Source organism: Petromyzon marinus, chromosome 59 (assembly GCF_048934315.1).
Source record: "Petromyzon marinus isolate PM22_M1 ecotype Great Lakes invasive population chromosome 59, UKy_Petmar_22M1.pri1.0, whole genome shotgun sequence".
Lineage (NCBI taxonomy): Eukaryota > Metazoa > Chordata > Hyperoartia > Petromyzontiformes > Petromyzontidae > Petromyzon > Petromyzon marinus.
In genome coordinates, this window is record NC_133725.1 from 2,977,585 (window position 1) to 3,002,140 (window position 24,556).

General features: G+C 49.5%; 1 protein-coding gene across 2 annotated transcripts in view; it reads left to right on the forward strand.

Moving 5' to 3' along the window:
• LOC116955339 (CCN family member 1-like) overlaps positions 1 to 23,950 on the forward strand; it is a 28,793-nt gene extending 4,843 nt beyond the window's left edge. The window contains exons 1-6 of one of the 2 annotated variants that reach the window (XM_076053017.1): positions 3,212 to 3,765; positions 7,016 to 7,250; positions 11,103 to 11,294; positions 14,878 to 15,036; positions 16,573 to 16,847; positions 19,079 to 23,950. In XM_076053017.1, coding sequence (XP_075909132.1) covers positions 3,703 to 3,765; positions 7,016 to 7,250; positions 11,103 to 11,294; positions 14,878 to 15,036; positions 16,573 to 16,847; positions 19,079 to 19,594 — 1,440 coding nt within the window. In that variant the 5' untranslated portion in view covers positions 3,212 to 3,702 and the 3' untranslated portion in view covers positions 19,595 to 23,950. Of the gene's footprint in view, positions 1 to 3,211; positions 3,766 to 7,015; positions 7,251 to 11,102; positions 11,295 to 14,877; positions 15,037 to 16,572; positions 16,848 to 19,078 lie in introns of those variants that run through there. The other variant, XM_076053016.1, reaches the window with a different exon arrangement.
• The last annotated feature ends 606 nt before the right edge of the window (positions 23,951 to 24,556 follow it).

The window sequence follows — 24,556 nt, forward strand, 5'->3', positions numbered from 1 at the left end:
GTGAGTCGATGTTTAATATCCTGTTGATAAAGTTGTGAATCTGCCTGTGGTGAGTGGGGCTTTTCTCGCGTGCGGCCGGTTGAGTTGCCCGGGTTGAGTTGCCCGGGCCGAGTGAACGGACGGGAGCCACGTGGTTAGCCTTTCAAAACGGACCGTCCCTTACAATTCCAAGCGCGCGTCTTCTCCACCATCCCCCCCCTCCCCCCCCCCCCCCTCGGGCCTTTGTTCCGTTGTTTTGGTTGTCAGCGACAATGTCGCTGCCTGAAGTTGTCCCAGTAAAATTGGACGAAATTTCTCTCTCTCTTTCGCCCCGTGTCCCTTGGCAATGCGTTCTCATGGCACCGTGCGTGTGTGTGCTGGCTACTTCACCTTTGCTTAACCTCGATATAAGCAAGCTCTGCCACAGTGGAGGTGACGATTAAACTCGCTCGGCTTGCAATCCAGAGGAGCGCCGGTTGGATTCCATCGCTAGGCGCACGACAGTCGACAAACAGCGGCACCCCCCCTCCCCCCACCGACCCGCCTCTGTCCACGCGTCAGTGTAATCAATTGTGACGTCACAGTTGATGACGTACTCGGAGCGAGTCGCGTGCGGGCGTAATATGGGTAGGCCAAAACCTCTCCCGCGAGACGTTTGGTCAACGTTGGAGAGTAAAACACAAACTTGTGAATCCCTAATCAGTGCCCTACCTTATTACAGGCCAATTCACACCTTGTTGGTCACCCCGTGCCCCTTATAAACCTCAACGTTCATCCTACAAAGTCCCACCACAAGGGAGAAACACAAACAAATAGACGATCACCACGACTACACTCACCACTCCACTCACCAATTGTAGTACTAGTACACTCACCACTAGTACACTCACCACTAGTACACTCACCACTTGTACACTCACCACTTGTACACTCACCACTTGTACACTCACCACTAGTACACTCACCACTAGTACATTCACCACTACAAACCTGTCAACCGCTTATCAGTGCCGTACCTTATTACAGGCCAATTCAGACCTTAATGGTCACCCCGTGCCCCTTGTAAACCTCAACGTTCATCCTACACCACAAGGGAGAAACACGAACAAATAGAAGTCATTTCGTTTGCATGTATTGAAACGGCTGTACACCGTTTGAACATGAAAACTACATTTCCCTGCACAAGAATACTGGGTAAACCGTGATGGGTTGAGAGGTATGAAAACATTAGCCCCTCAGAGCAGTGGTTCTCAACGCGGACCCCTGGGGGGGGGGGGGGGGGTACACGTGGCAATGTCTCAGGGGGGTGCGTGAGGTCATTTATAAATGCGCGTGAAATTATATCATATAGCATGCATACTACACTATACACTTTTTTCAAATTTTCTTGCTTAATGTTAAGAAAAAACCGCCACTTTTTTCACATTTTCTTGCTGTGGTTTTTCACACATGATGATGATTGCTTATGTTGCAATCGAAACGTCGTGATAATTTTATTATGTTTTATTTTTATTATTTTATTATTTCCCTTCTACGTGACTTTACCGAAATAACCAAGAATATGAATCCCTGCAGTCACGAAAGCTTTAAATCGAAATGTAAGTGTCTATTTCTTTGTGTTTCACCCTTGTGCTGAAATGTTGCAGGATGAACATTGAGATTTATCAGGCAACGGGGTGGCCAATAAGGTCTGAATTGTTCTGTGATAAGGTAGGGCACTGATAAGGGGTTGACAGGTATGGTCATGTATAGTGTAGCGTATAGTATAGGGTATAGTTGTGTAAAGTGTAGTGTATGGTAGTGTATATTGTAGTGTATAGTGTAATGCACGCCTGCCAACCAATACGGTTTACACGCATTCTTGTACATGGAAATTGAGTTTTCAGCTCCATACGGCGTACAGTAGTTTCAATACTGGCAAACAAAACAATTGTCTATGTGTTTGTGTTTCACCCTTGTGATGAGACGTTGTAGGATGAACATTGAGATTTATAAGGGACACCGAGTTAACAATAAGGTCTGAATTGGTCTGTAATAAGATAGGGCATGGATAAGGGGTTGACGGGTATGTGAATGTGTGTATCCACATATCAAGCAAGCAGCAGCATCACCATGCAAGATCAGACAGTCGCATCATAAGCAGCATGATTGATACCAAGTATAAAAATGAATACATAGAAAACATTTTGTTGAGTAAGATCAATTTTGTCAATTTGTTTGTGTGTTTTCCCTTGTGATGGGACTTCGCAGGATGAGCGTTGAGATTTTATAAAGGGCACGGGGTGACCCATAATGTCTGAATTGGTCTGTGATAAGGTAGGGCACTGATAAGGGGTTGACTGGTATTATTATTATGGACAGAGACCCATAGTGATCCACAGAGACCCATAGAGATAGATAGAGACCCAACAGAGATACATAGAGACCCATAGATATACACAGAGACCCATAGAGATAGATAGAGACCCAACAGATACATAGATACCCATAGATATACACAGAGATCCATAGAGATAGATAGAGACCCAACAGATACATAGAGACCCATAGATATACACAGAGACCCATAGAGATAGATAGAGACCCAACAGATACATAGAGACCCATAGATATATTAACAGAGACCCATAGAGATAGATAGAGACCCAACAGAGATACATAGAGACCCATAGATATACACAGAGACCCATAGAGATATATAGATATAGCATTTTTGTCAACCCATACGGTTTAATCGTATTCTTGTACAGGGAAATTGAGTCAAAAATCATGTTTGTCGATTTGGTCGTGTTTCTCCCTTGTGATGAGACTTTGTGCGATGAACGTTGATATTAATAAGGGGCACGGGGTGACCAATGAGTTCTGAATTTGTCTCTAATAAGGGGCCGTCCATACATGACGTCACGAACCTGGGGGGGGGGGGGTCAGACATTTGTGACGATGTGTGACGAGGGGGGTGTGGTGAGAAATGTGACGTCACATCAAAATGCGCAACTTTAAATAAACATAGACAACACGTTCTACTTAATTAAATAGACGGTTTAATAAATGTTTTCTACTACAACATCAGAGTGCAGCGCCTCATTAAATACGCAGTAAAATGACAATAGTTTAAAGGGATTTGAAGCATGTTTTATTTAAAAAACTGGGGGTGGGGGGCAGATCTTTGTGACGTCATATTTGAGGGGGGGGGTCTGAATTTTAGTGACGCCGTGTGACGAAGGGGGGGGGGGGGGTCCAAAATCATCCAAAATCGCGTGACGTCATTTTTCGACGGCCCCTAAGGTCGGGAGGGCACTGATAAGGGCTTGGCAGCTACGTGACGTCATCCGCGTATTATTTGTCCATCGGGCACGCGGTCCAGCCGCCGCTGCGCGGGGCGGGGCCTTGAGCGCGTGACGTCACGGCGAGGGCGTGGCTCGCGCACGCCTATAATAACGCGGGAAATGTGGTGGAAAAGTATTGCAGGTAAAAAGTGTAGCGGGCTCACCTGCACCTTGCAAGTCGCCCGTGCGGGTAACACTTTTGTGCGTCGCAACTGCGTGCACAGAATGCCCGTCGCCGCATTTGAGCAGTGTAGCTGATTTATAGACTCTCAGGGCTTCCAACTTTAATAAAAAAAAATCCTTGCGTGACACCTTCATGTGAACACTTAAAACGCCCGTTCGCCGTGAGCGTGGAATATTTTCATCGTTCGACTTCGGTGCGGAGGCCACACGCGCGATGCTGCGGAACTGGACAGGGACCTTCAAGTTATTAATTTCCTTGACGTGTCTAGTAATGAAGGTAAGTCAGCACTGCATGCACACAGATACGGAACACTCATCGGCATCATCATCATCATCAGCCATGTTCAATCCACTGCTGGACTTGAGGCATTCCCCAAGCCATCGCCAACCTCTCACGATCCTGCGATGTATTTTGTCCCGCACCTCCGATTTACACGGTCGGCTGCGTACGGTGCGAAATAAGTTCAACATGTACCGTATACATTTTGATTTAAAGCTTTCGCGACTGCAGGGATTCGTATTCTTGGTTCTTTCGGTAAAGTCACGTAGAAGGGAAACAATAAAATAATAAAAATATAAAACAACATATATACCGTATGCTCACTGCCCATAGGCTCAACCCTGCCCATAGACTCAACACTGCCCATAGGTCCAACACTGCCCATAGACTCAGCACTGTCCATAGACTCAACACTGCCCATAGACTCAACATTGCCCATAGACTCAACACTGCCCATAGACTCAGCACTGCCCATAGACCCAACACTGCCCATAGACTCAACACTGCCCATAGACTCAGCACTGTCCATAGACTCAACACTGCCCATAGACTCAACACTGCACATAGACTCAACGCTGCACAAAGACTCAACACTGCCATAGACTCAACGCTGCACATAGACTCAACACTGCCCATAGACTCAACGCTGCACATAGACTCAACACTGCACATAGACTCAACGCTGCACATAGACTCAACACTGCCCATAGACTCAACGCTGCACATAGACTCAACGCTGCTCATAGACTCAACGCTGCCCATAGACTCAACGCTGCCCATAGACTCAACGCTGCCCATAGACTCAACGCTGCCCATAGACTCAACACTGCCCATAGACTCAACACTGCCCATAGACTCAACACTGCTCATAGACTCAACACTGCCCATAGACTCAACACTACACATAGACTCAACACTACCCATAGACTCAACACTACCCATAGACTCAACACTACCCATAGTCTCAACACTACACATAGACTCAACACTACCCATAGACTGTTGACTCAATGCTGCTGATACGATGCACTCCCAGAAGGCTGTGTGGCTGATGGGATGTGTCAACAAATCCCTACGTATAAACTTTTATTTTACTTGGAGGGACAATTGGAGACTTGGAGGTGAATTGTATTATTTTGACGATAAACACCAATCCCGTGGGCTGTGTGGCCACCTAGTGGCTCCGCACACTACGAAACACGTCGTACGCTGTAAATTCAATAGAACTTTGTAAATAAGTAATATTTTAAAATACTTTTTTTAAAACACGCTTGAATGAAATGTACCGTACTAGTAATGGCAGAACTCCACGACTCCAGGAAGTGGCCCCCGAAGTTTGCCACAACGTAAGGGGGACCGTGGCCAATTACAACCAACGTCAGTTGAGCGTGGACAATTAGACCCAAGCCGAAACATAACTTATAAAAAAAGATTGTTGAAAAAAATATAGATTTTTTTAAAATGACAGAATATAGTATTGTCGTCAGTATGACATAAGCATACCAAGCTTGCAGTCGATATCACATTGGGAAGCGGGTTAAAATTGAGTTACAAGATTTGAGGATACAACGACAACAGACAGTGAGTTAATATAAAGCGTGTAAATAAAAAATAAAAAAAAATCCCACTGAATACAATGAATGGATGTTGAACTTCTTTCGTACCGTACGTAGACGACTGCGCTAATCGAAAGAAATGCGTTTTCAGTCTGGATGATTTAAAAGTGCACAGCTCCCACTGGCTTCCTGACATTGGATGGAAGAGCGTTCCAGACGGCCGCAGAAGCGCATCTGAAAGCGCGCGACGACTTATACAATGTTTAATCATCTATAGGTCTCTGTGTGATTCTATGGGTCTTCGTGTGAGTCTATGGGTCTCGGTGTGAGTCTGTGGGTCTCGGTGTGAGTCTGTGGGTCTCGGTGTGAGTCTGTGGGTCTCCGTGCGAGTCTGTGGGTCTCGGTGCGATTCTGTGGGTCTCTGTGCGAGTCTGTGGGTATCTGTGTGAGTCTGTGGATAACCGTGCGAGTCTGTGGATCTCTGTGCAAGTCTGTGGGTCTCCGTGTGAGTCTGTGGGTATCTGTGTGAGTCTGTGGGTCTCGGTGCGAGTCTGTGGGTCTCGGTGCGAGTCTGTGGGTCTCGGTGCGAGTCTGTGGGTCTCCGTGCGAGTCTGTGGGTCTCCGTGCGAGTCTGTGGGTCTCCGTGCGATTCTGTGGGTCTCTGTGCCAGTCTGTGGGTATCTGTGTGAGTCTGTGGATAACCGTGCGAGTCTGTGGATCTCCGTGTGAGTCTGTGGGTCTCGGTGCGAGTCTGTGGGTCTCCGTGTGAGTCTGTGGGTCTCGGTGTGAGTCTGTGGGTCTCCGTGCGAGTCTGTGGGTCTCGGTGCGAGTCTGTGGGGGTCTCCGTGTGAGTCTGTGGATCTCGGTGTGAGTCTGTGGGTCTCCGTGTGAGTTTATGGGTATCTGTGTGAGTCTGTGGATCTCGGTGTGAGTCTGTGGGTCTCCATGCGAGTCTGTGGGTCTCGGTGCGAGTCTGTGGGTCTCGGTGCGAGTCTATGGAGCTCCGTGTGAGGCTGTGGAACTCCGTGTGAGTCTGTGGGTCTCTGTGCGAGTCTGTGGATCTCGGTGCGAGTCTCTGGGGGTCTCCGTGTTTATTAGAGAGGCAGTCAGCAGTCAGGAGAAGATGAAGGGTTTTCTTATATAATCTACAACAGAGGGTGAAGGTTAAGTAAACAAAGACATCTTTAAGAATCCATGCGTGTGCAATATCCTTATTCATTGTTTATATTCATCTCCCCCACTCCCTCTCTCCCCGTGTGCGCATGCCCCCAAAGCCCCCCCCCCCCGACCCTCCACACACACCGTGCCGCTTACTTTCAGAACTTTCCTCTGCAGCTTGTACAGGTTACACGGGTGACCTTTACCTTTGTAATTTTGATTGATATGAACCACCCCCATCCTCCTGCCCACCATCCCCCCCATCACCCCCTCCATCCCCCCCACCCCCATCCCCCCACCCACTACACCACATCTCCCCCCACCCATCACCCCCCACCACCCCCATCCCCCCCACTCTCCACCACCCCCCTTCTCCACCCACCACCCCCCTTCTCCACCCACCACCCCCCATCTCCCCCATCCACCACCCCCCGTCTCCCCCCACCCCCCTCACCCACCATCCCCCCATCTCCCCCACCCACCACCACCACCCCCCTCACCCACCACCCCCATCTCCCCCCCCCCCTCCCCAGGCGCGTGTCGTCTCCTCCTCGTGCCCCTCCCCGTGCTCGTGCCCCGCGGCTGTCCCCGAGGCCCCGTGCCGCCCCGGGGTGCCCCTCGTGTGGGACGCGTGCGGCTGTTGCCGCGTGTGCGCGCAGCTATTCAACGAGGACTGCGACTCGCAGAGGCCCTGCGACTCGCTCCGCGGGCTCACGTGCGACGCGGGGGGGCGGCCCCCCACCAGCGCCGCGCCAGGAGTCTGCAGAGGTGGCGCGCGCGCGCGACCCCCCCCCCCCCCCCCACACACAAACAAACAAACACCCCGGTTCACGAGTTACGGGACGCTGCGGTGGCGAGGAGATGTTAACTACCTCGCCCGGTGTACAGGAGGTCGTGGGTTCGATCTCAACCCTGACGCCTGCTGTGTATTTGGAGTTTGCGTGTCTCTCATCATCATCACGGTGGCTAGGAGATGTTAACCACCTCGCCTGGTGTACAGGAGGTCGTGGGTTCGATCCCGATCCTGACGCCTGCTGCTGTATATTTGGAGTTTGCGGTCTCTTTCCCCGTGGTCGAGTGGGTTTTCTCTGGGTCCTCCGGTTTTCCCCCCTCCACATTTAGAATCAACGTCACTGAGTATTTGGTTGCTATAAATGTCCACTTGATGATAATGATGATAAGCCGCCACTTCGTTGAAGTGTAATTTGTGAGCTCCACAGCCTTACCTGGTAAAATAAATTAAAAAGTTTCGTTTTCCTTGATATATTTGTACCATTTGGTTGGTTGGTTAGTTTGTGAGTTTGTACGTTGGTTACCTCATTCGTTGCTTGCTTGCTTGGTGATTTAGTCGTTTGGTTAGTGGATTCGTTATTTTAGTTAAGTGATTAGTTGATTAAATAGTTTGGTGAGCAAAGTGTGTTGGTTACTACTGGCTTTGATAGTTTATTTAGTTGGTTAGTTAGTTTGTTACTTAGTTGAATAGTTTGTGAGTAGGTTAGCGAGTTCGTTACGTGTGTGTGGTGCACATAGCCTGGCACAAGCGTCGTGGTGACGTCACCGCCACTTCGTGGCGAATGGCGGTTGTTGTTGTTGTTGTGGTGCAGAGGGTTAGCGCTACGCTGCACTCCGAACCTGGCCACCCGGGTTCGATTCCCGCTCACGGCCAACACCAGTGACAATTATCTGAACCGGTCCTGGGCCTCCCCTAGGTCGACTCAGCCTGAAATGAGTACCTGGTGCGGTGTGTAAACATCGCCACTAGGGAGACAAAGGCGGTCGGGCGTGGTGCTGGCCACCCACCCCCTCGTGCTCGCTAACAGCACGTGCCCCTACGGTTTGTTAAGGCAATACGGGGGATCTTTTGTGTGTGTATACCTGTGTGTGTGTGTACCTGTGTGTGTGTGTGTACCTGTGTGTGTGTGTACCTGTGTGTGTGTGTACCTGTGTGTGTGTGTGTGTCTGTGGGGAGCGATAGTGTAGCGGTTAGCGCGCTGCGCTATGAACCTGGCGACCCGGGTTCGATTCCCGCTCACGGCCAACACCAGTGACAATTATCTGAACCGGTCCCGGGCCTCCCCTAGGTCGACTCAGCCTCAAATGAGTACCTGGTGTGGTGTGTAAACATCGCCACTAGGGAGACAAAGGCGGTCGGGCGTGGTGCTGGCCACCCACCCCCTCGTGTACCGTTCCGGCCTTCATAGGTGCTCGCTAACAGCACTTGCCCCTACAGTCTGTTAAGGCTATATGGGGGATCTTTGTTTGTGTGTGTGTGCAGCGCCACACCTATTACCATCATTAGGGGAAAAAACGGTGATCCAATCTCCGACCCCCAGGAACAGGTTTGCAGATTTGCTGAGCATTTCTGTGAGGTCCTGGGGGAGGGAAAATCCCTCAGCCAGGAAAACATTGTGGCACAAAGTGAGGATGACCCTGCTGAGGCTGCGGTGCCTCAAATATTGGAAGAAGTCACCCCCTGTGAGTGGCTGGCTGAGGTGCCATCTGTTGAGGAAGTACTGAAGGCGATCCAGAGTCTGAGACCAGGAAAGGCAGCGGGCAGAGATGATCTCCCCAGCGAAATGCTGAGGGAGGGTGGCGTTTGTGTACAGACTGCCCTATATGACATCATAACAACGGTCTGGGCCGCTCGACGGGTTCCGCAAGATTGGAAGGATGCCCTGGTGGTCCCCCTCTTTAAGAAGGGGGACCGCGCAGACTGTAACAACTACAGGGGCATCTCACTCCTCAGTGTGCCGGGAAAGGTCCTGGCAAGGATTATTCAGCATTGCCTTGCCAGGCACGCTGAGGAGAGGCTTGCGGAGCCCCAATGCGGTTTTAGGAAAGGGTGGTCCTGCACAGATGCCATATTTTCTGTCCGTCTGCTACAGCAGAGGTGTAGGGAATTCCAACAAGACCTACATCTCTGCTTTATTGACCTGGTCAAGGCCTATGATACCATCAGTAGGCCTGGGCTCTGGGTCGTTCTTTGTGCTTTTGGAGTACCTGACCCCTGCTCACGATCATTAAGGACCTTCATGATGGTGAGCGGGCCCGGGTAAAACTACGTGGCCGGGAGTCAGAGCCATTCCCTGTACACCTTGGGGTGCGACAGGGATGTCCTCTGGCTCCCACATTATTTAACATCTATTTTGACCACGTAGTTCGTGAAGCCTTCAATAGCTGTACCGGGGGAATCTCCATATGGTACAGATATAATGGGAGGCTGATCGATGCCCAGGTGCGGTCAAGGGATGGCTCCCTATTGGTCAACCACGTTATGTATGCTGATGATTTGGTAATAGCTGCTCAGTCAGAGGAGGAGTTGGAGACGCTGCTGTTGAGACTGGAGCGTGCCACTAAGAGGTGGGGCCTTACCATCAGCCCCACCAAAACTAAGCACCTGCCTGGGTATTTTGTACCATCGGACACTCCACCCCCACAACTCCCAATCGGTGATGGGGCAGTTGTGGAGAGAGTGCAGAGTTTCCCATACCTGGGTAGTGTGCTTATGACTGGCTCCAGTTTAACAGCAGAGGTCTCACTCCGAATCAGTCGAGCGGCAATATCTTTTCATCGGTTGCGTAACGCTGTGTGGAAGCTACCTGGTCTGTCGCTCCGCACTAAGCTACAGGTCTTCTCGGCCACGGTCATTCCCTCCCTTCTCTACGCTTGCGAAACGTGGACCCCCCTAATGGAACATCTTCGCCTGTTAGAAACATTTTGGCTGGCCTACCTACGATCCATCCTGGGTTTAACCAGACTGGATTGTGTGAGGAGCTCACAAATCCTTGAAAGATCTGGGCAAGGCCCCATTGGTGAGCTCCTCCGGCGGGCAAGGCTGCGATGGCTGGGTCATGTAGCCCGCATGCCCAGCCAACGCATGCCGAAACAGCTTTTGTTCGGCCGGATTGATGGGGCTAAGCGGGCGCGGCACAGGCTAGAGAAGAGATGGAGTGATGTGGTACAGGAGGACGTGGAGCTGAGTGGACTTGCCGATGACTGGTACCAGCGGTGTCAAGATCGACCTCTGTGGAGGAGGCTCGTGAAGAATGCTACTGGGCAGTTGGAGGTAGTCGCCCTCCAACAACAACGGAGGGCGGAGGAGCGACGCTCACAACAACGAGCGGAGCGCCGGGTGGCTAAAGCACAGCAGGTTGGCACAGTAGGGGGCACAGGTGGTGCATCAGCCAGTCATCTCAGTCAGTCGACCCGTGGCACCTGGGTCTGCCCCGTGACCTCCTGCCAGCGGGCGTTCGACACTTTACGTGGCCTCAGGGTGCACATAGCCTGGCACAAGCGTCGTGGTGACGTCACCGCCACTTAGCGGCGAATGGCGGTTGTTGTTGTTGGTGTACCTGTGTGTGTACCTGTGTGTGTACCTGTGTGTGTAGCTGTGTGTACCTGTGTGTGTGTACCTGTGTGTACCTGTTTGTGTGTACCTGTGTGTGTACCTGTGTGTGTGTACCTGTGTGTGTACCTGTGTGTGTGTACCTGTGTGTGTGTACCTGTGTGTGTACCTGTGTGTGTGTACCTGTGTGTGTACCTGTGTGTGTGTGTGTACCTGTGTGTGTGTAGCTGTGTGTGTACCTGTGTGTGTGTGTACCCGTGTGTGTGTGTCCACAGCGCTGCAGGAGGGCCGCTCGTGCGAGCTGGGAGGCCGCGTGTATCAGCACGGGGAGTCGTTCTCCGTGAGCTGCACCCACCGCTGCTCGTGCGTGGACGGCGCCGCGGGGTGCGCCCCGCTGTGCCCGCGCCCGCGACCGCCGCTGCCGCCGCTCCTCGCCTGCCCGCGGCCCCTGCTGCGGCGCACACCAGGTGCGCACCGCGGGGGGAAATAATGACGATGACGAATAATAATAACAATGATGATGATGAATAATAAGAGTTATTAACGATTATTAATAATAATGATGAATAAATAATGATGATTAATCATAATAATTATTAATGATTAATGATTATTAATAATAATGATGAATAAATAATGATGATTAATCATAAGAGTTATTAATGATGGTTAATAATAATGAGTGATAATAATGGTTGATAAATAATGATTAATAATAATGATTAATAAAGAGTTATTAAAAAGTATTAATCATATTGATTAATAATAATGATTAGTAATAATGATTAATTAATGATAATGATGAATGATAATTATTAATAATCATGAGTAATAATAATTAATAATAATGATTAATAATAATGATTAATTAATGATAATGATTAATGATAATTATTAATAATAATGAGTAATATTAATGATTAATCATTAAATTAAATAATTACAATTTTAATTACAATTATTTAATAATAATGAATAAGCAATGCATCGCCCATCTATCTGTTTAATTGTGCCATGGTCAAGGCGATTTATAAATTATGTTAAGATAAGACGAAGCACCATAGTGGCTCAGAGATGTTTTGTGTGTCACTCTCTCATCATCATCATCATGTGGCTAGGAGATGTTAACTACCTTCCCCGGTGCACAGGAGGTCGTGGGTTCGATCCCGACACAAACGGCTGCCTCTATATTCTGTGGGTCTTTCGGTAAAGCCACGTAGATATAACAAATAATAAAAAAAAGAATAACAATATCACAACGTTTCGATCGCAACACAAGCAATGGTCATCAGGTGAAAAATATAGCGGGAGAGCTGCTGCAAATATATGGTGGGAGCGCTGCTAAGGCAGGGAGTTACGTAAAGATTTGAGATGGGTGTAGCCCAACGGTCAGTGAGCGGGGCTAGAGATGAAATTTGCACGTAAATGTTACATCGGGTAAATCTTGACAAACAAAGCTGTGGAGGTGGCCATTGTATTGTGAGAGATTAGCATGTCAATGTAAGAGATGAGCATGTCAATGTAAGATATTAGCATGTAAATGTAAGAGATTATCTTGTCAATGTAAGAGATTAGCATGTCAATGTAAGAAATTTGCTTGTGAATGTAAGAGATTAGCATGTCAATGTAAGAAATTTGCTTGTGAATGTAAGAGATTGGCATGTCAAAGTAAGAGATTAGCATGTCAATGTAAGAGGTATAGCATGTCAATATAAGAGATTAACATGTCAATGTAAGATATTAGCATGTCAATGTAAGAAATTTGCTTGTGAATGTAAGTAAGAGATTAGCATGTCAATGTAAGAGGTATAGCATGTCAATTTAAGAGATTAGCATGTCAATGTAGGATATTAGCATGTCAATGTAAGAGATTTACTTGTGACTGTAAGAGATTAGCATGGCAATGCAAGATATTTGCTTGTGAATGTAAGAGATTAGCATGTCAATGTAAGATATTAGCATGTCAATGTAAGATATTTACTTGTGAATGTAAGAGATTAGCATGGCAATGCAAGATATTTGCTTGTTAATGTAAGAGATTAGCATGTCAATGTAAGATATTAGCATGTCAATGTAAGAGATTTACTTGTGAATGTAAGAGATTAGCATGCCAATGTAAGAGATTTGCTTGTGAAAGTAAGAGATTAGCATGTCAATGTAAGAGATTAGCATGTCAATGTAAGAGATTTACTTGTGCATGTAAGAGATTAGCATGGCAATGCAAGATATTTGATTGTGAATGTAAGAGATTAGCATGTCGATGTAAGAGATTTACTTGTGAATGTAAGAGATTAGCATGGCAATGCAAGATATTTGCTTGTGAATGTAAGAGATTAGCATGTCAATGTAAGATATTAGCATGGCAATGTAAGAGATTTACTTGTGAATGTAAGAGATTAGCATGTCAATGTAAGAGATTTGCTTGTGAAAGTAAGAGATTAGCGTGTCAATGTAAGAGATTAGCATGTCAATGTAAGATATTTGCTTGTGAATGTAAGCTCGGAGAGAGCTCGAGAGAGCCATCGCCACTTGGAGGTGGACAAGGATGGCAGTCCGCCATTCACTAACACAGCTAACGGTCGCTGTGGTCGTGAATGTAACTCAGAGAGTCGAAAATAACTGCTAACATAGGCAGGTAGGGAGGGAACTGGTTACTAACGTCCTTCCAATGATTGCTCAGTTTGTACCCATCTTCTCGGTTCAAATTGTGTCTGTGTTTATCTGGATGGCTTCATGAACGAATTTTTGCTGATAGCCAGTGGGCTTGCAGAGTACCCTGTTAACTACCTCGCCTGGCATGCAGGAGGTCGTGGGTTCCATCCCGACCCTGACGCCTGCTCTATATTTGGAGTCTGCGTGTCTCTCTCTGTCTCCGTGGATGCGTGGATTTTTGTGCGGGTCCTCTGGGTTTTCCCTCCACAATTAGAATCAACGTCACCACGCATTTAGGAGTTATTTGGCAGCTGCCATGAATTTCAACGTAATGATGAAAAGCCACTTCGTTGAGCTATCATTTGTGATGGCCAGGTCGTTTCTGAAAACGATCTACATAGCTCAGTAAGACCCTTACTTGGTAAAATAGGAAATAGAATACAGTTTTATAGTGTAGGAATAATAATATCCCCGAGCCGACTTGCGCTACGGTGGATTTATTATTTAACGGTGATATAAATTTGTGTCGTATTTTTTCGTCTCCTTCCATGTCCCCCCGCCTTACTTTGGCCCTCTTCATTCCCAATCTCCGCTCTCTCTCTCTCTCTCTGTCCCTCCTTCTCCGTGTGTCCAGTCCCCGTGTTCGGTTCTTCTCCCTCCTTGCACCACTCCACTGGAATCAACTTCCCCTGCAGATGTTGGTGACGATGACGACGATGACGATGATGATGATAATGATGACGACGATGGCGATGATGACGACGACGATGACGATGATGACGACGACGATGACAATGATGACGACAACGACGACGATGATGATGACGATGACGACTACGACGATGATGATGATGATGACGATGATGATGATGACGACAACTACAACGATGATGATGGTGACGATGATGAGGACGACGATGACGATGATGACGACAACGATGATGATGATGATGGCGATGACGATGATGACGACAACGACGACGATGATGATGATGATGACGACGACAATGACGACGACAACAACGATGACGATGATGATGACAACGACGAGGATGATGACGATGATGACGACGATGATGACGATGACGACGATGACGACGACGACGATGACGATGATTACGACGACGATGACGACGGCAATGACGATGACGACGATGACGACGACGACGGCAATGACGACGACGACAATGACGACGACAATGACGATGACGACAACGACGAGGATGATGACGATGATGACGACGACGACGATGACGACGACGATGACGACGGCAATGACGACGATGACGATGATGACGACGATGACGATGACGACGGCAATGACGACGACGACGACAATGACGACGATGATGAGAGTGATCGGTGATCTTCGGGTGCCTCTCTGGCCTCTCTCACTAGGCACAAACGCCTGCTGCCTCGAGTGGGACTGTGGGCCGTCGTCTGCACACAGCCTGGAGAGTGGCGGAGGAGGAGCAGGAGGGAGTGATGATGAGGTGGTGGCAGACACGGCAGGGGATATCCTAAAGGAGGGCTTCAAAGGAGTGAAAACATTGGCAGGTGTGTGCTTTTTTTTACTTTCTTTCTCACTCTACGGAGCCTATCGTGCTCATCGGAGGTGCAGTGTTGAGTCTATGGGCAGTGTTGAGTCTATGGGCAGTGTTGAGTCTATGGGCAGTGTTGAGTCTATGGGCAGTGTTGAGTCTATGGGTAGTGTTGAGTCTATGGGCAGTGTTGAGTCTATGGGCAGTGTGGAGTCTATGGGCAGTGTTGAGTCTATGGGTAGTGTTGAGTCTATGGGCAGTGTTGAGTCTATGGGTAGTGTTGAGTCTATGGGCAGTGTTGAGTCTATGGGTAGTGTTGAGTCTATGGGCAGTGTTGAGTCTATGGGCAGTGTTGAGTCTATGGGCAGTGTAGAGTCTATGGGCAGTGTTGAGTCTATGGGCAGTGTTGAGTCTATGGGTAGTGTTGAGTCTATGGGCAGTGTTGCGTCTATGGGCAGTGTTGAGTCTATGGGCAGGGTTGAGTCTATGGGCAGTGTTGAGTCTATGGGCAGTGTTGAGTCTATGGTGCAGTGTTGAGTCTATGGTGCAGTGTTGAGTCTATGGTGCAGCGTTGAGTCTATGGTGCAGCGTTGAGTCTATGGTGCAGCGTTGAGGCTATGGTGCAGCGTTGAGGCTATGGTGCATGGTTGAGGCTATGGTGCAGTGGTGAGGCTATGGTGCAGTGGTGAGTCTATGGTGCAGTGTTGAGTCTATGGTGCAGTGTTGAGTCTATGGGCAGGGTTGAGTCTATGGGCAGTGTTGAGTCTATGGGCAGTGTTGAGTCTATGGGCAGTGTTGAGTCTATGGGCAGTGTTGAGTCTATGGGCAGTGTAGAGTCTATGGGCAGTGTTGAGTCTATGGGCAGTGTTGAGTCTATGGGTAGTGCTGAGTCTATGGGCAGTGTTGAGTCTATGGGTAGTGTTGAGTCTATGGGTAGTGTTGAGTCTATGGGCAGTGTTGAGTCTATGGGCAGTGTTGAGTCTATGGGCAGTGTTGAGTCTATGGGTAGTGTTGAGTCTATGGGCAGTGTTGAGTCTATGGGCAGGGTTGAGTCTATGGGCAGTGTTGAGTCTATGGGCAGTGTTGAGTCTATGGGCAGTGTTGAGTCTATGGGCAGTGTTGAGTCTATGGGCAGTTTAGAGTCTATGGGCAGTGTTGAGTCTATGGGCAGTGTTGAGTCTATGGGTAGTGCTGAGTCTATGAGTACTGTTGAGTCTATGGGTAGTGCTGAGTCTATGGGTAGTGTTGAGTCTATGGGTAGTGTTGAGTCTATGGGCAGGGTTGAGTCTATGGACAGGGTTGAGTCTATGGTGCAGTGTTGAGTCTATGGGCAGTGTGCATGTATGTTGAACTTCTTTCGCACCGTGCGTGGCCAACCGTGCCAGTCGGACTCTCGTGCGAGTCGCCGCTTGCAACACAACTCAGCGCGAGCGTTTCGTTCCTATCGGCTCAACTCTACGAGACTTATCGTACACTCCGCGTTACGAACGGACGGTGTGGATCGAACCAACCCCGGGGGGGGGGGCCCCGCGCTGTCTCACCCCTTCCGCAGCTTTCCGCGGCTCCGCCGCCTCCCGCCTTCTCCCTCCTCCTGCCCCGCCCGCGGCACGTGCCGAGCCGCTCGGCACGTGCCGGGGCGAGCCGTCGCCCGGCTGGTCTCCCTGCTCCGCGTCGTGCGGCCGGGGCCGCGCCACGCGCCTTGCGGGGGGGATCGGGGATGGGTGCCGCCCGGTCCGCCGCACAAGAGCCTGCCTTGTGAGGCCGTGCGCTCGCCCATCGTCCCCGCGCCACATTCGCCGTCACCGTGGCGATGGCGGCGTCCCCAAGGTACCTGAGCCACATGTCTGTGTATGCACGTTGGACTTCTTTTGCACCCTGCAAAGCCAAACCGTGCCAGTCGGAGGAGCCTGATGCTCGCAACTTGGTTCGTTTGGTTGCGTGCGAATGAATCGCCCAAGTTTCACACGTAGCAGTAGTAGTAGGATGGCTCTCACGAACAACATCATACGTAACGAAAGGGTTTTTTTTTAGGGGTTTGTCACATAAGCAGAACGTGGGGTTTGCTCTCCAACGCACCGGTGTGCTGAACTAGTAACTAAATGTAACGATCATAGGCTCCAGTCGCTATCGGCACTTACTCCGACGAGTCTGTTGAGGTTACACGGAGGATCGTTGTGTTTCTTGTGAGCTGCAGTGTAGTGGCCGAACCGTGTGTCAGAATCAGAAGTTTATTATCCGTGGAAAATAACCCATTGAGCTTTGCTCCCCCACTGAAAAATGAGTGAACAACACTGTCCTATATGTGTAAAGACGACTTGATACACTTCTATAATATTGACACACTTATTATTGGTTCTTTCGGTGAAGTCACGTAGAAGGGAAACAAAATAATAAAAAAATAAAACAATAAAATTGGTGAGCATTTACATTATGAGACCTCCTTTGCCAGAAACAATTCCCTATTCCAATAAAATTGGTTTAAAGCTTTCGTGACTGCAGTAATTCATATTCTTAGCTCTTTCGGTAAAGTCACGTTGAAGGGAAACAATAAAATAATAAATTATACATAAATCAATAAAAATTCTCACGACGTTTCGACCATAACATGACGACCGTTTGTGTTATGGTCGAAACGACGTGAGAATTTTTATTGTTTTTATATATTTTATTATTTTATTGTTTCCCTTCAACGTGACTTTACCGAAAGAGCTAAGAATATGAATCCCTGCAGTCACGAAAGCTTTAAATCAAAATTGAGACACTTCTTTTGAGATGGCACTTTATTGAAGACATGTCCATTTGACACAGGCATAGACCCTACTGCAACAGCTCCGAGTCTCCTGCGCATCTCCCTTTTATACCGACACGAGGCCACGCTTCCCTTCTCAATCATTCTCGCTGAATCTGGACGCTCGCTGTACGGGCAGATTCTACCGTCCTCGTCCGTCACCTGACCACGCTCCCTTCTCGATCATTCCCGTTGCCACCAGTCCCTTCGCACTCACAACTGACTCCCCTGTCATTACCTCCCGTTGCCACCGGTCCCTTCGCACTCACAGCTGACTCCCCTGTCATCACCTCCCGTTGCCACCAGTCCCTTCACACTCACAACTGACTCCCCTGTCATTGCCTCCCGTTGCCACCAGTCCCTTCGGACTCACAACTGACTCCCCTGTCATTACCTCCCATGGCCACCAGTCCCTTCACACTCACAACTGACTCCCCTGTCATTACCTCCCGTTTCCACCAGTCCCTTCACACTCACAACTGACTCCCCTGTCATTACCTCCCGTTTCCACCAGTCCCTTCACACTCACAACCGACTCCCCTGTCATTACCTCCCGTTGCCATCAGTCCCTTCACACTCACAACTGACTCCCCTGTCATTACCTCCCGTTGCCACCAGTCCCTTCGCACTCACAACTGACTCCCCTGTCATTACCTCTCGTGGCCACCAGTCCCTTCGCACTCACAGCTGGCTCCCCTGTCATTACCTCCCGTGGCCACTAATGCATTCGCACTGCAGGCTGACTCCCCTGTCATTACCTCCCGTGGCCACTAGTCCACTCACACCGCATGTACACTCTACTGTCATTACACATGCATACATTAAACCCCACCCCCCCGCCTCTGGACATTGCACCTGATTGGCTCACCGGTGACGATGTCACAATTATCCCAGCCAGTCTCATTTAAGGCCAAGACAGGAGGAGGATGTATCCACAACTCTGTCGCTGTCCGCCTAATGATGCTGATGCTGCTGCTGGTTGTTGTTGTTGCAGTGACTCGGGGAACGTCACGCCACTCGCGAATTGCAAATGTTGCCTCGTGGGTTTTTACCCTCAAACACACAACCCGTTTCGTTGCCGTGCTAGTCACGAATTTGGCCACGTTCTGTTTACGTGACAGCGACCTTACCAGATTGGCCGTGTCGGGTGGTGGCGGCGGATTTAACGACACAATGTTTATATTTACGCGATCGAACCCAAAAAAAAAACACCTGTGTTATGGATAACGCTCTCCTACCCCCGGCACCTACCCCCCCCACCCTCAACCAGGACCACCACCGCAGCGACCGCCATCGGCACCACCGCCGCCGCCGGCGCCAGCGCCGCCGCCGCGACGGCGGCGGCTGCCTCGTGCGGCCGCCGCGCCCGGCGCCGCGTGCCGCCGTGGCGGCAGGCGGCTGCGTGAGCGTCCGCCCTCTCCGCGTCCCACGCTGCCCCGCGGGCTGCGAGCCACAGCCACGCTCCGCCGCCGCCGCCGCCGCCGCCGAGCGCCGGATTCCGTTCCGCTGCGGCTCCTCCGGCACCTCCGGCTCCTCCGGCTCCTCCGGCACCTCCGGCACCTCCGGCTCCTCCGGCTCCTCCGGCACCTCCGGCTCCTCCGGCGGCTCCGGTTCTGGCCGCGTGGTGGCAATGGCCGTGCCGTGGCCGCGCCTGTGCCGCTGCCGGGACGGCTGCCGCGGGGGAGCGGGGGAGGAAGGGAGGCGCGCAGTGGCCGAGGGGGGGCGGCAACATGGCCGCCCGGCGTTGTCTCGGACGGGTCCGGGTCATGCTCGTCACGTCGACTAATTATGTTTTTTTTTTATATCCGTCTGTAATAATAGTAATTACAATTTATTTTTCGATGTAAGCTAATTATTTAAATGTGCTGCAACTGCGCGAGCTCCTGCACAAACAAGAGAATTGGCACGTCCCCTCAATAACGCTGTGGCTTTAAAAGCCAACCCGCGTTAGCCTCCGATTAGCGCGGTTGGCAACGTACGGTGTGGAAGAAGTTCAACATACATACACTGCCCATAGACTAACACGACCCATAGACTCAACACTGCCCATAGACTAACACGACCCATAGACTCAACACTGCCCATAGACTAACACGACCCATAGACTCAACACTAACCATAAACTCAACACTGCCCATAGACTCAACACTGCCCATAGACTAACACGACCCATAGACTCAACACTGCCCATAGACTAACACGACCCATAGACTCAACACTAACCATAAACTCAACACTGCCCATAGACTCAACACTGCCCATAGACTAACACGATCCATAGACTCAACACTACCCATAGACTCAACACTGCCCATAGACTAACACGACCCATAGACTAACACGACCCACAGACTCAATACTACCCATAGACTCAACACTGCCCATAGACTCAACACTATCCATAGACTCAACACTGCCCATAGACTAACACGACCCATAGACTCAACACTGCCCATAGACTCAACACTGCCCATAGACTCAACACTGCCCACAGATTCAACACTGTCCACAGACTCAACACTGCCCATAGACTCAACACTGCTCATAGACTCAACACTGCCCATAGACTCAACACTATCCATAGACTCAACACTGCCCATAGACTCAACACTACCCATAGACTCAACACTGCCCATAGACTCAACACTGCTCATAAACTCAACACTGCCCATAGACTCAACACTGCCCATAGACTCAACACTGCCCATGGACTCAACACTACCCATAGACTCAACACTGCCCATAGACTCAACACTATCCATAGACTCAACACTGCCCATAGACTAACACGACCCATAGACTAACACGACCCATAGACTCAACACTGCCCATAGACTCAACACTGCTCATAAACTCAACACTGCCCATAGACTCAACACTGCCCATAGACTCAACACTGCCCATGGACTCAACACTACCCATAGACTCAACACTGCCCATAGACTCAACACTATCCATAGACTCAACACTGCCCATAGACTCAACACTACCCATGGACTCAACACTGCTCATAGACTCAACACTGCCCATAGACTAAACACTGCTTATAGACTCAATACTGCCCATAGACTCAGCACTGCCCATAGACCCAACACTGCCCATAGACTCAACACTACCCATGGACTCAACACTACCCATAGACTCAACACTGCCCATAGACTCAACACTACACCTCCTATTAGCACTGTCGGCTACGTACGGTGCAAAAAGAGGTTCAACATACATACCTACAGCGCTGGATTCCAGACGTTTCCCCATCTGACAGGTGATATCAACGACAACATCACGTGGGGCTGCCAATGCCGCAGTGCCTTTGAACGGATTTTTACGACAAAAAAATATATATATTTTACGCAACTTGCACTTATTAAAAAAAATATAAATTAACAGGTAAGGAAAAAGTGCGATTAATAACCACCTAATTTATTTTGAGCGATGTCGCACCACACGGGACTGAACTTCCCCCTCCCCGCGGTGCCTTTCATGGCGATTTAGTGGCGGCCCCCCCCCCCCCCGCCGATTTGACCTCGTTCCATCGACAGATTCCACCGCGGAAAGCCGCGGCTGGCTGGCCGCCGTGCGCGAGCGTTTTAGAGTCTGCCTGACGGGCCCCGCCGCATTAGGACGAGCGAGGTTATTTACTCTATACAGACGCTCACGCGTATTGGCACGAGTCCATTCGCGAGAGACCACGGAGGGTCTGGCATTAGTACGGTTGTCTGTCGAGGGTTCTGTCTGGGATCAGGGATGAGACGAGGGTTCTGTATGGGATGGGACGAGGGTTCTGTATGGGATGGGACGAGGGTTTTGTATGGGATGAGATAAGGGTTCTGTATGGGATGAGGGTTCTGTATGGGATCAGGGATGAGATGAGGGTTCTGTATGGGATGGGACGAGGGTTCTGTATGGGATCAGACGAGGGTTTTGTATGGGATGAGATAAGGGTTCTGTATGGGATGAGGTTTCTGTATGGGAACAGGGATGAGATGAGGGTTCTGTATGGGATGAGACTAGAGTTCTGTATGGGATGAGCATTCTGTATGGGATGAGACGAGGGTTCTGTATGGGATGAGACGAGGGTTCTGTATGGGATCAGGGATGAGACGAGGGTTCTGTATGGGATGGGACGAGGGTTCTGTATGGGATCAGACGAGGGTTTTGTATGGGATGAGATGAGGGTTCTGTATGGGATCAGGGATGAGATGAGGGTTCTGTATGGGATGAGACGAGGGTTCTGTATGGGATGAGATGAGGGTTCTGTATGGGATCAGGGATGAGATGAGGGTTCTGTATGGGATCAGGGATGAGATGAGGGTTCTGTATGGGATCAGAGATGAGATGAGGGTTCTGTATGGGATCAGACGAGGATTCTGTATGGGATGAGACGAGGGTTCTGTATGGGATGAGATGAGGGTTCTGTATGGGATGAGACGAGGGTTCTGTATGGGATGAGGGTTCTGTATGGGATGAGACGAGGGTTCTGTATGGGATGAGATGAGGGTTCTGTATGGGATGAGGGTTCTGTATGGGATGAGACGATGGTTCTGTATGGGATGAGATGAGGGTTCTGTATGGGATGAGACGAGAGTTCTGTATGGGATGAGACGAGGGTTCTGTATGGGATGGGACGAGGGTTCTGTATGGGATGAGGGTTCTGTATTGGATGGGACGAGGGTTCTGTATGGGATGAGACGAGGGTTCTGTATGGGATGAGACGAGGGTTCTGTATGGGATGAGGGTTCTGTATGGGATGAGGGTTCTGTATGGGATGAGACGAGGGTTCTGTATGGGATGAGACGAGGATTCTGTATCGGATGAGTCAAGGATTTTGTATGGGATAAGACGAGGGTTCTGTATGGGATGGGACGAGGGTTCTGTATGGGATGGGTTGCTGTGACTGGTAGTATCAGACGTTTTAACAGAAAAAACGTAATGGCCTCATTGCCTGCAGAAATGTATTTTGAACCGACTTTAATTTCCATTTAAAGCTTTCGTGACTGCAGTAATTCATATTCTTAGCTCTTTCGGTAAAGTCACGTTGACTTTACCGAAAGAGCTAAGAATATTTCGTTTCCGTTAACTTATCAACATGCTCTTTGCTGTAGCAACACTTTACACGTGAAAACTCAAACGCATTCGTCAATGGCACTGTGGTCTGAAAAACGAAAACGAATACACAAGAGGTGCCGTGTCTGCGGGCAATGTCCCGTCTTCGCAGCGCGTCAATACCTTTCACGATGGAGGTTTTGCTTGGTGGCAAGCAACCTGAAGTGAAAAAAAAAATATGTTGCGTTGTGTGTTGTTGTAAATAGACGATGTCGACGCAGTCCTCAATCATGTCCGTGGTTTGCACGCATTCATCTGCACGACCGACTGACAAAAGTGAGAAAGTGATTGACATCTTCAAGCTCAGCTCCCAGCGGACCGGGTCTCGGGATCAGAGGGGAGAATTTCGAGACACCGGGTTTCAGATGCACTGCTGGAGTGGTGAGATGTTAACTCCCTCGCCTGGTATGCAGGAGGGCGTGGGTTCGATCCCGACCCTGACGCCTGCTGCTGTATATTTGGAGTTTGCGTGTCTCTCTCTCTCCCCGTGGCGAGATGTTAACTATCTCGCCTGGTATGCAAGAGGTCGTGGGTTAGATCCCGACCCTGACGCCTGCTGCTGTATATTTGGAGTTTGCGTGTTCTCCCTGTGGTCGCGTGGATTTTTCTCCGGCTTTTCCGGTTTTCCCCTCCACATTTAGAAACACGCGTTTAGAGTATTTGGACGCGTCTATAAATTCCCCCGCGACGGCGATAAGCCCACTTCGTTAAGCTATCGTTTGTGGCCAGGTGGCGTCTGAAAAAAGAGTCACGTGTAGCCTCAGTCAAATAAAAACAATAGCTTAGTTTCTCTTTCTGGAAGACTTGGATTTCACACACGGCGTCTTGAGACTCGGTGAGACCAGGATGGAGAGTTGGGATGATAAGACACTGTGGGTTTCAGGATCGAGTGCCTTGATTGAGACTCCAAACCTCAACAACCATCAGCATCTACAGGCGACGGCCAGAATTGAATTGTGAATGTTGTTGTGGGTTTAACTCGACACACGACAACCGGTTTAGTGCCGAACTCCGGCCACTCTTCGACTGACCACGGCACGACGTTATTCATCACGACGTCATTCATCACGACGTAATTCATCACGACGTTATTCATCACGACGTTAGTCATCACGACGTAATTCATCACGACGTTATTCATCACGACGTTATTCATCACGACGTTATTCGTCACGACGTTGTTCATCACGACGTTATTCATCACGACGTTATTCATCACGACGTTATTCATCCTGACGTTATTCATCACGACGTTGTTCATCACGACGTTGTTCATCACGACGTAATTCATCACGACGTTGTTCATCACGACGTTATTCATCACGACGTTATTCATCACGACGTAATTCATCACGACGTTATTCATCACGACATTATTCATCACGACGTTATTCATCACGACGTTATTCATCCCGACGTTATTCATCACGACGTTGTTCATCACGAGGTTATTCATCACGACGTTATTCATCACGATGTTATTCATCACGACGTAATTCGTCACGACGTTATTCATCACGACGTTATTCATCACGACGTTGTCCATCACGACGTTATTCATCACGACGTTGTTCATCACGAGGTTATTCATCACGACGTTATTCATCACGACGTTATTCATCACGACGTTATTCATCACGAG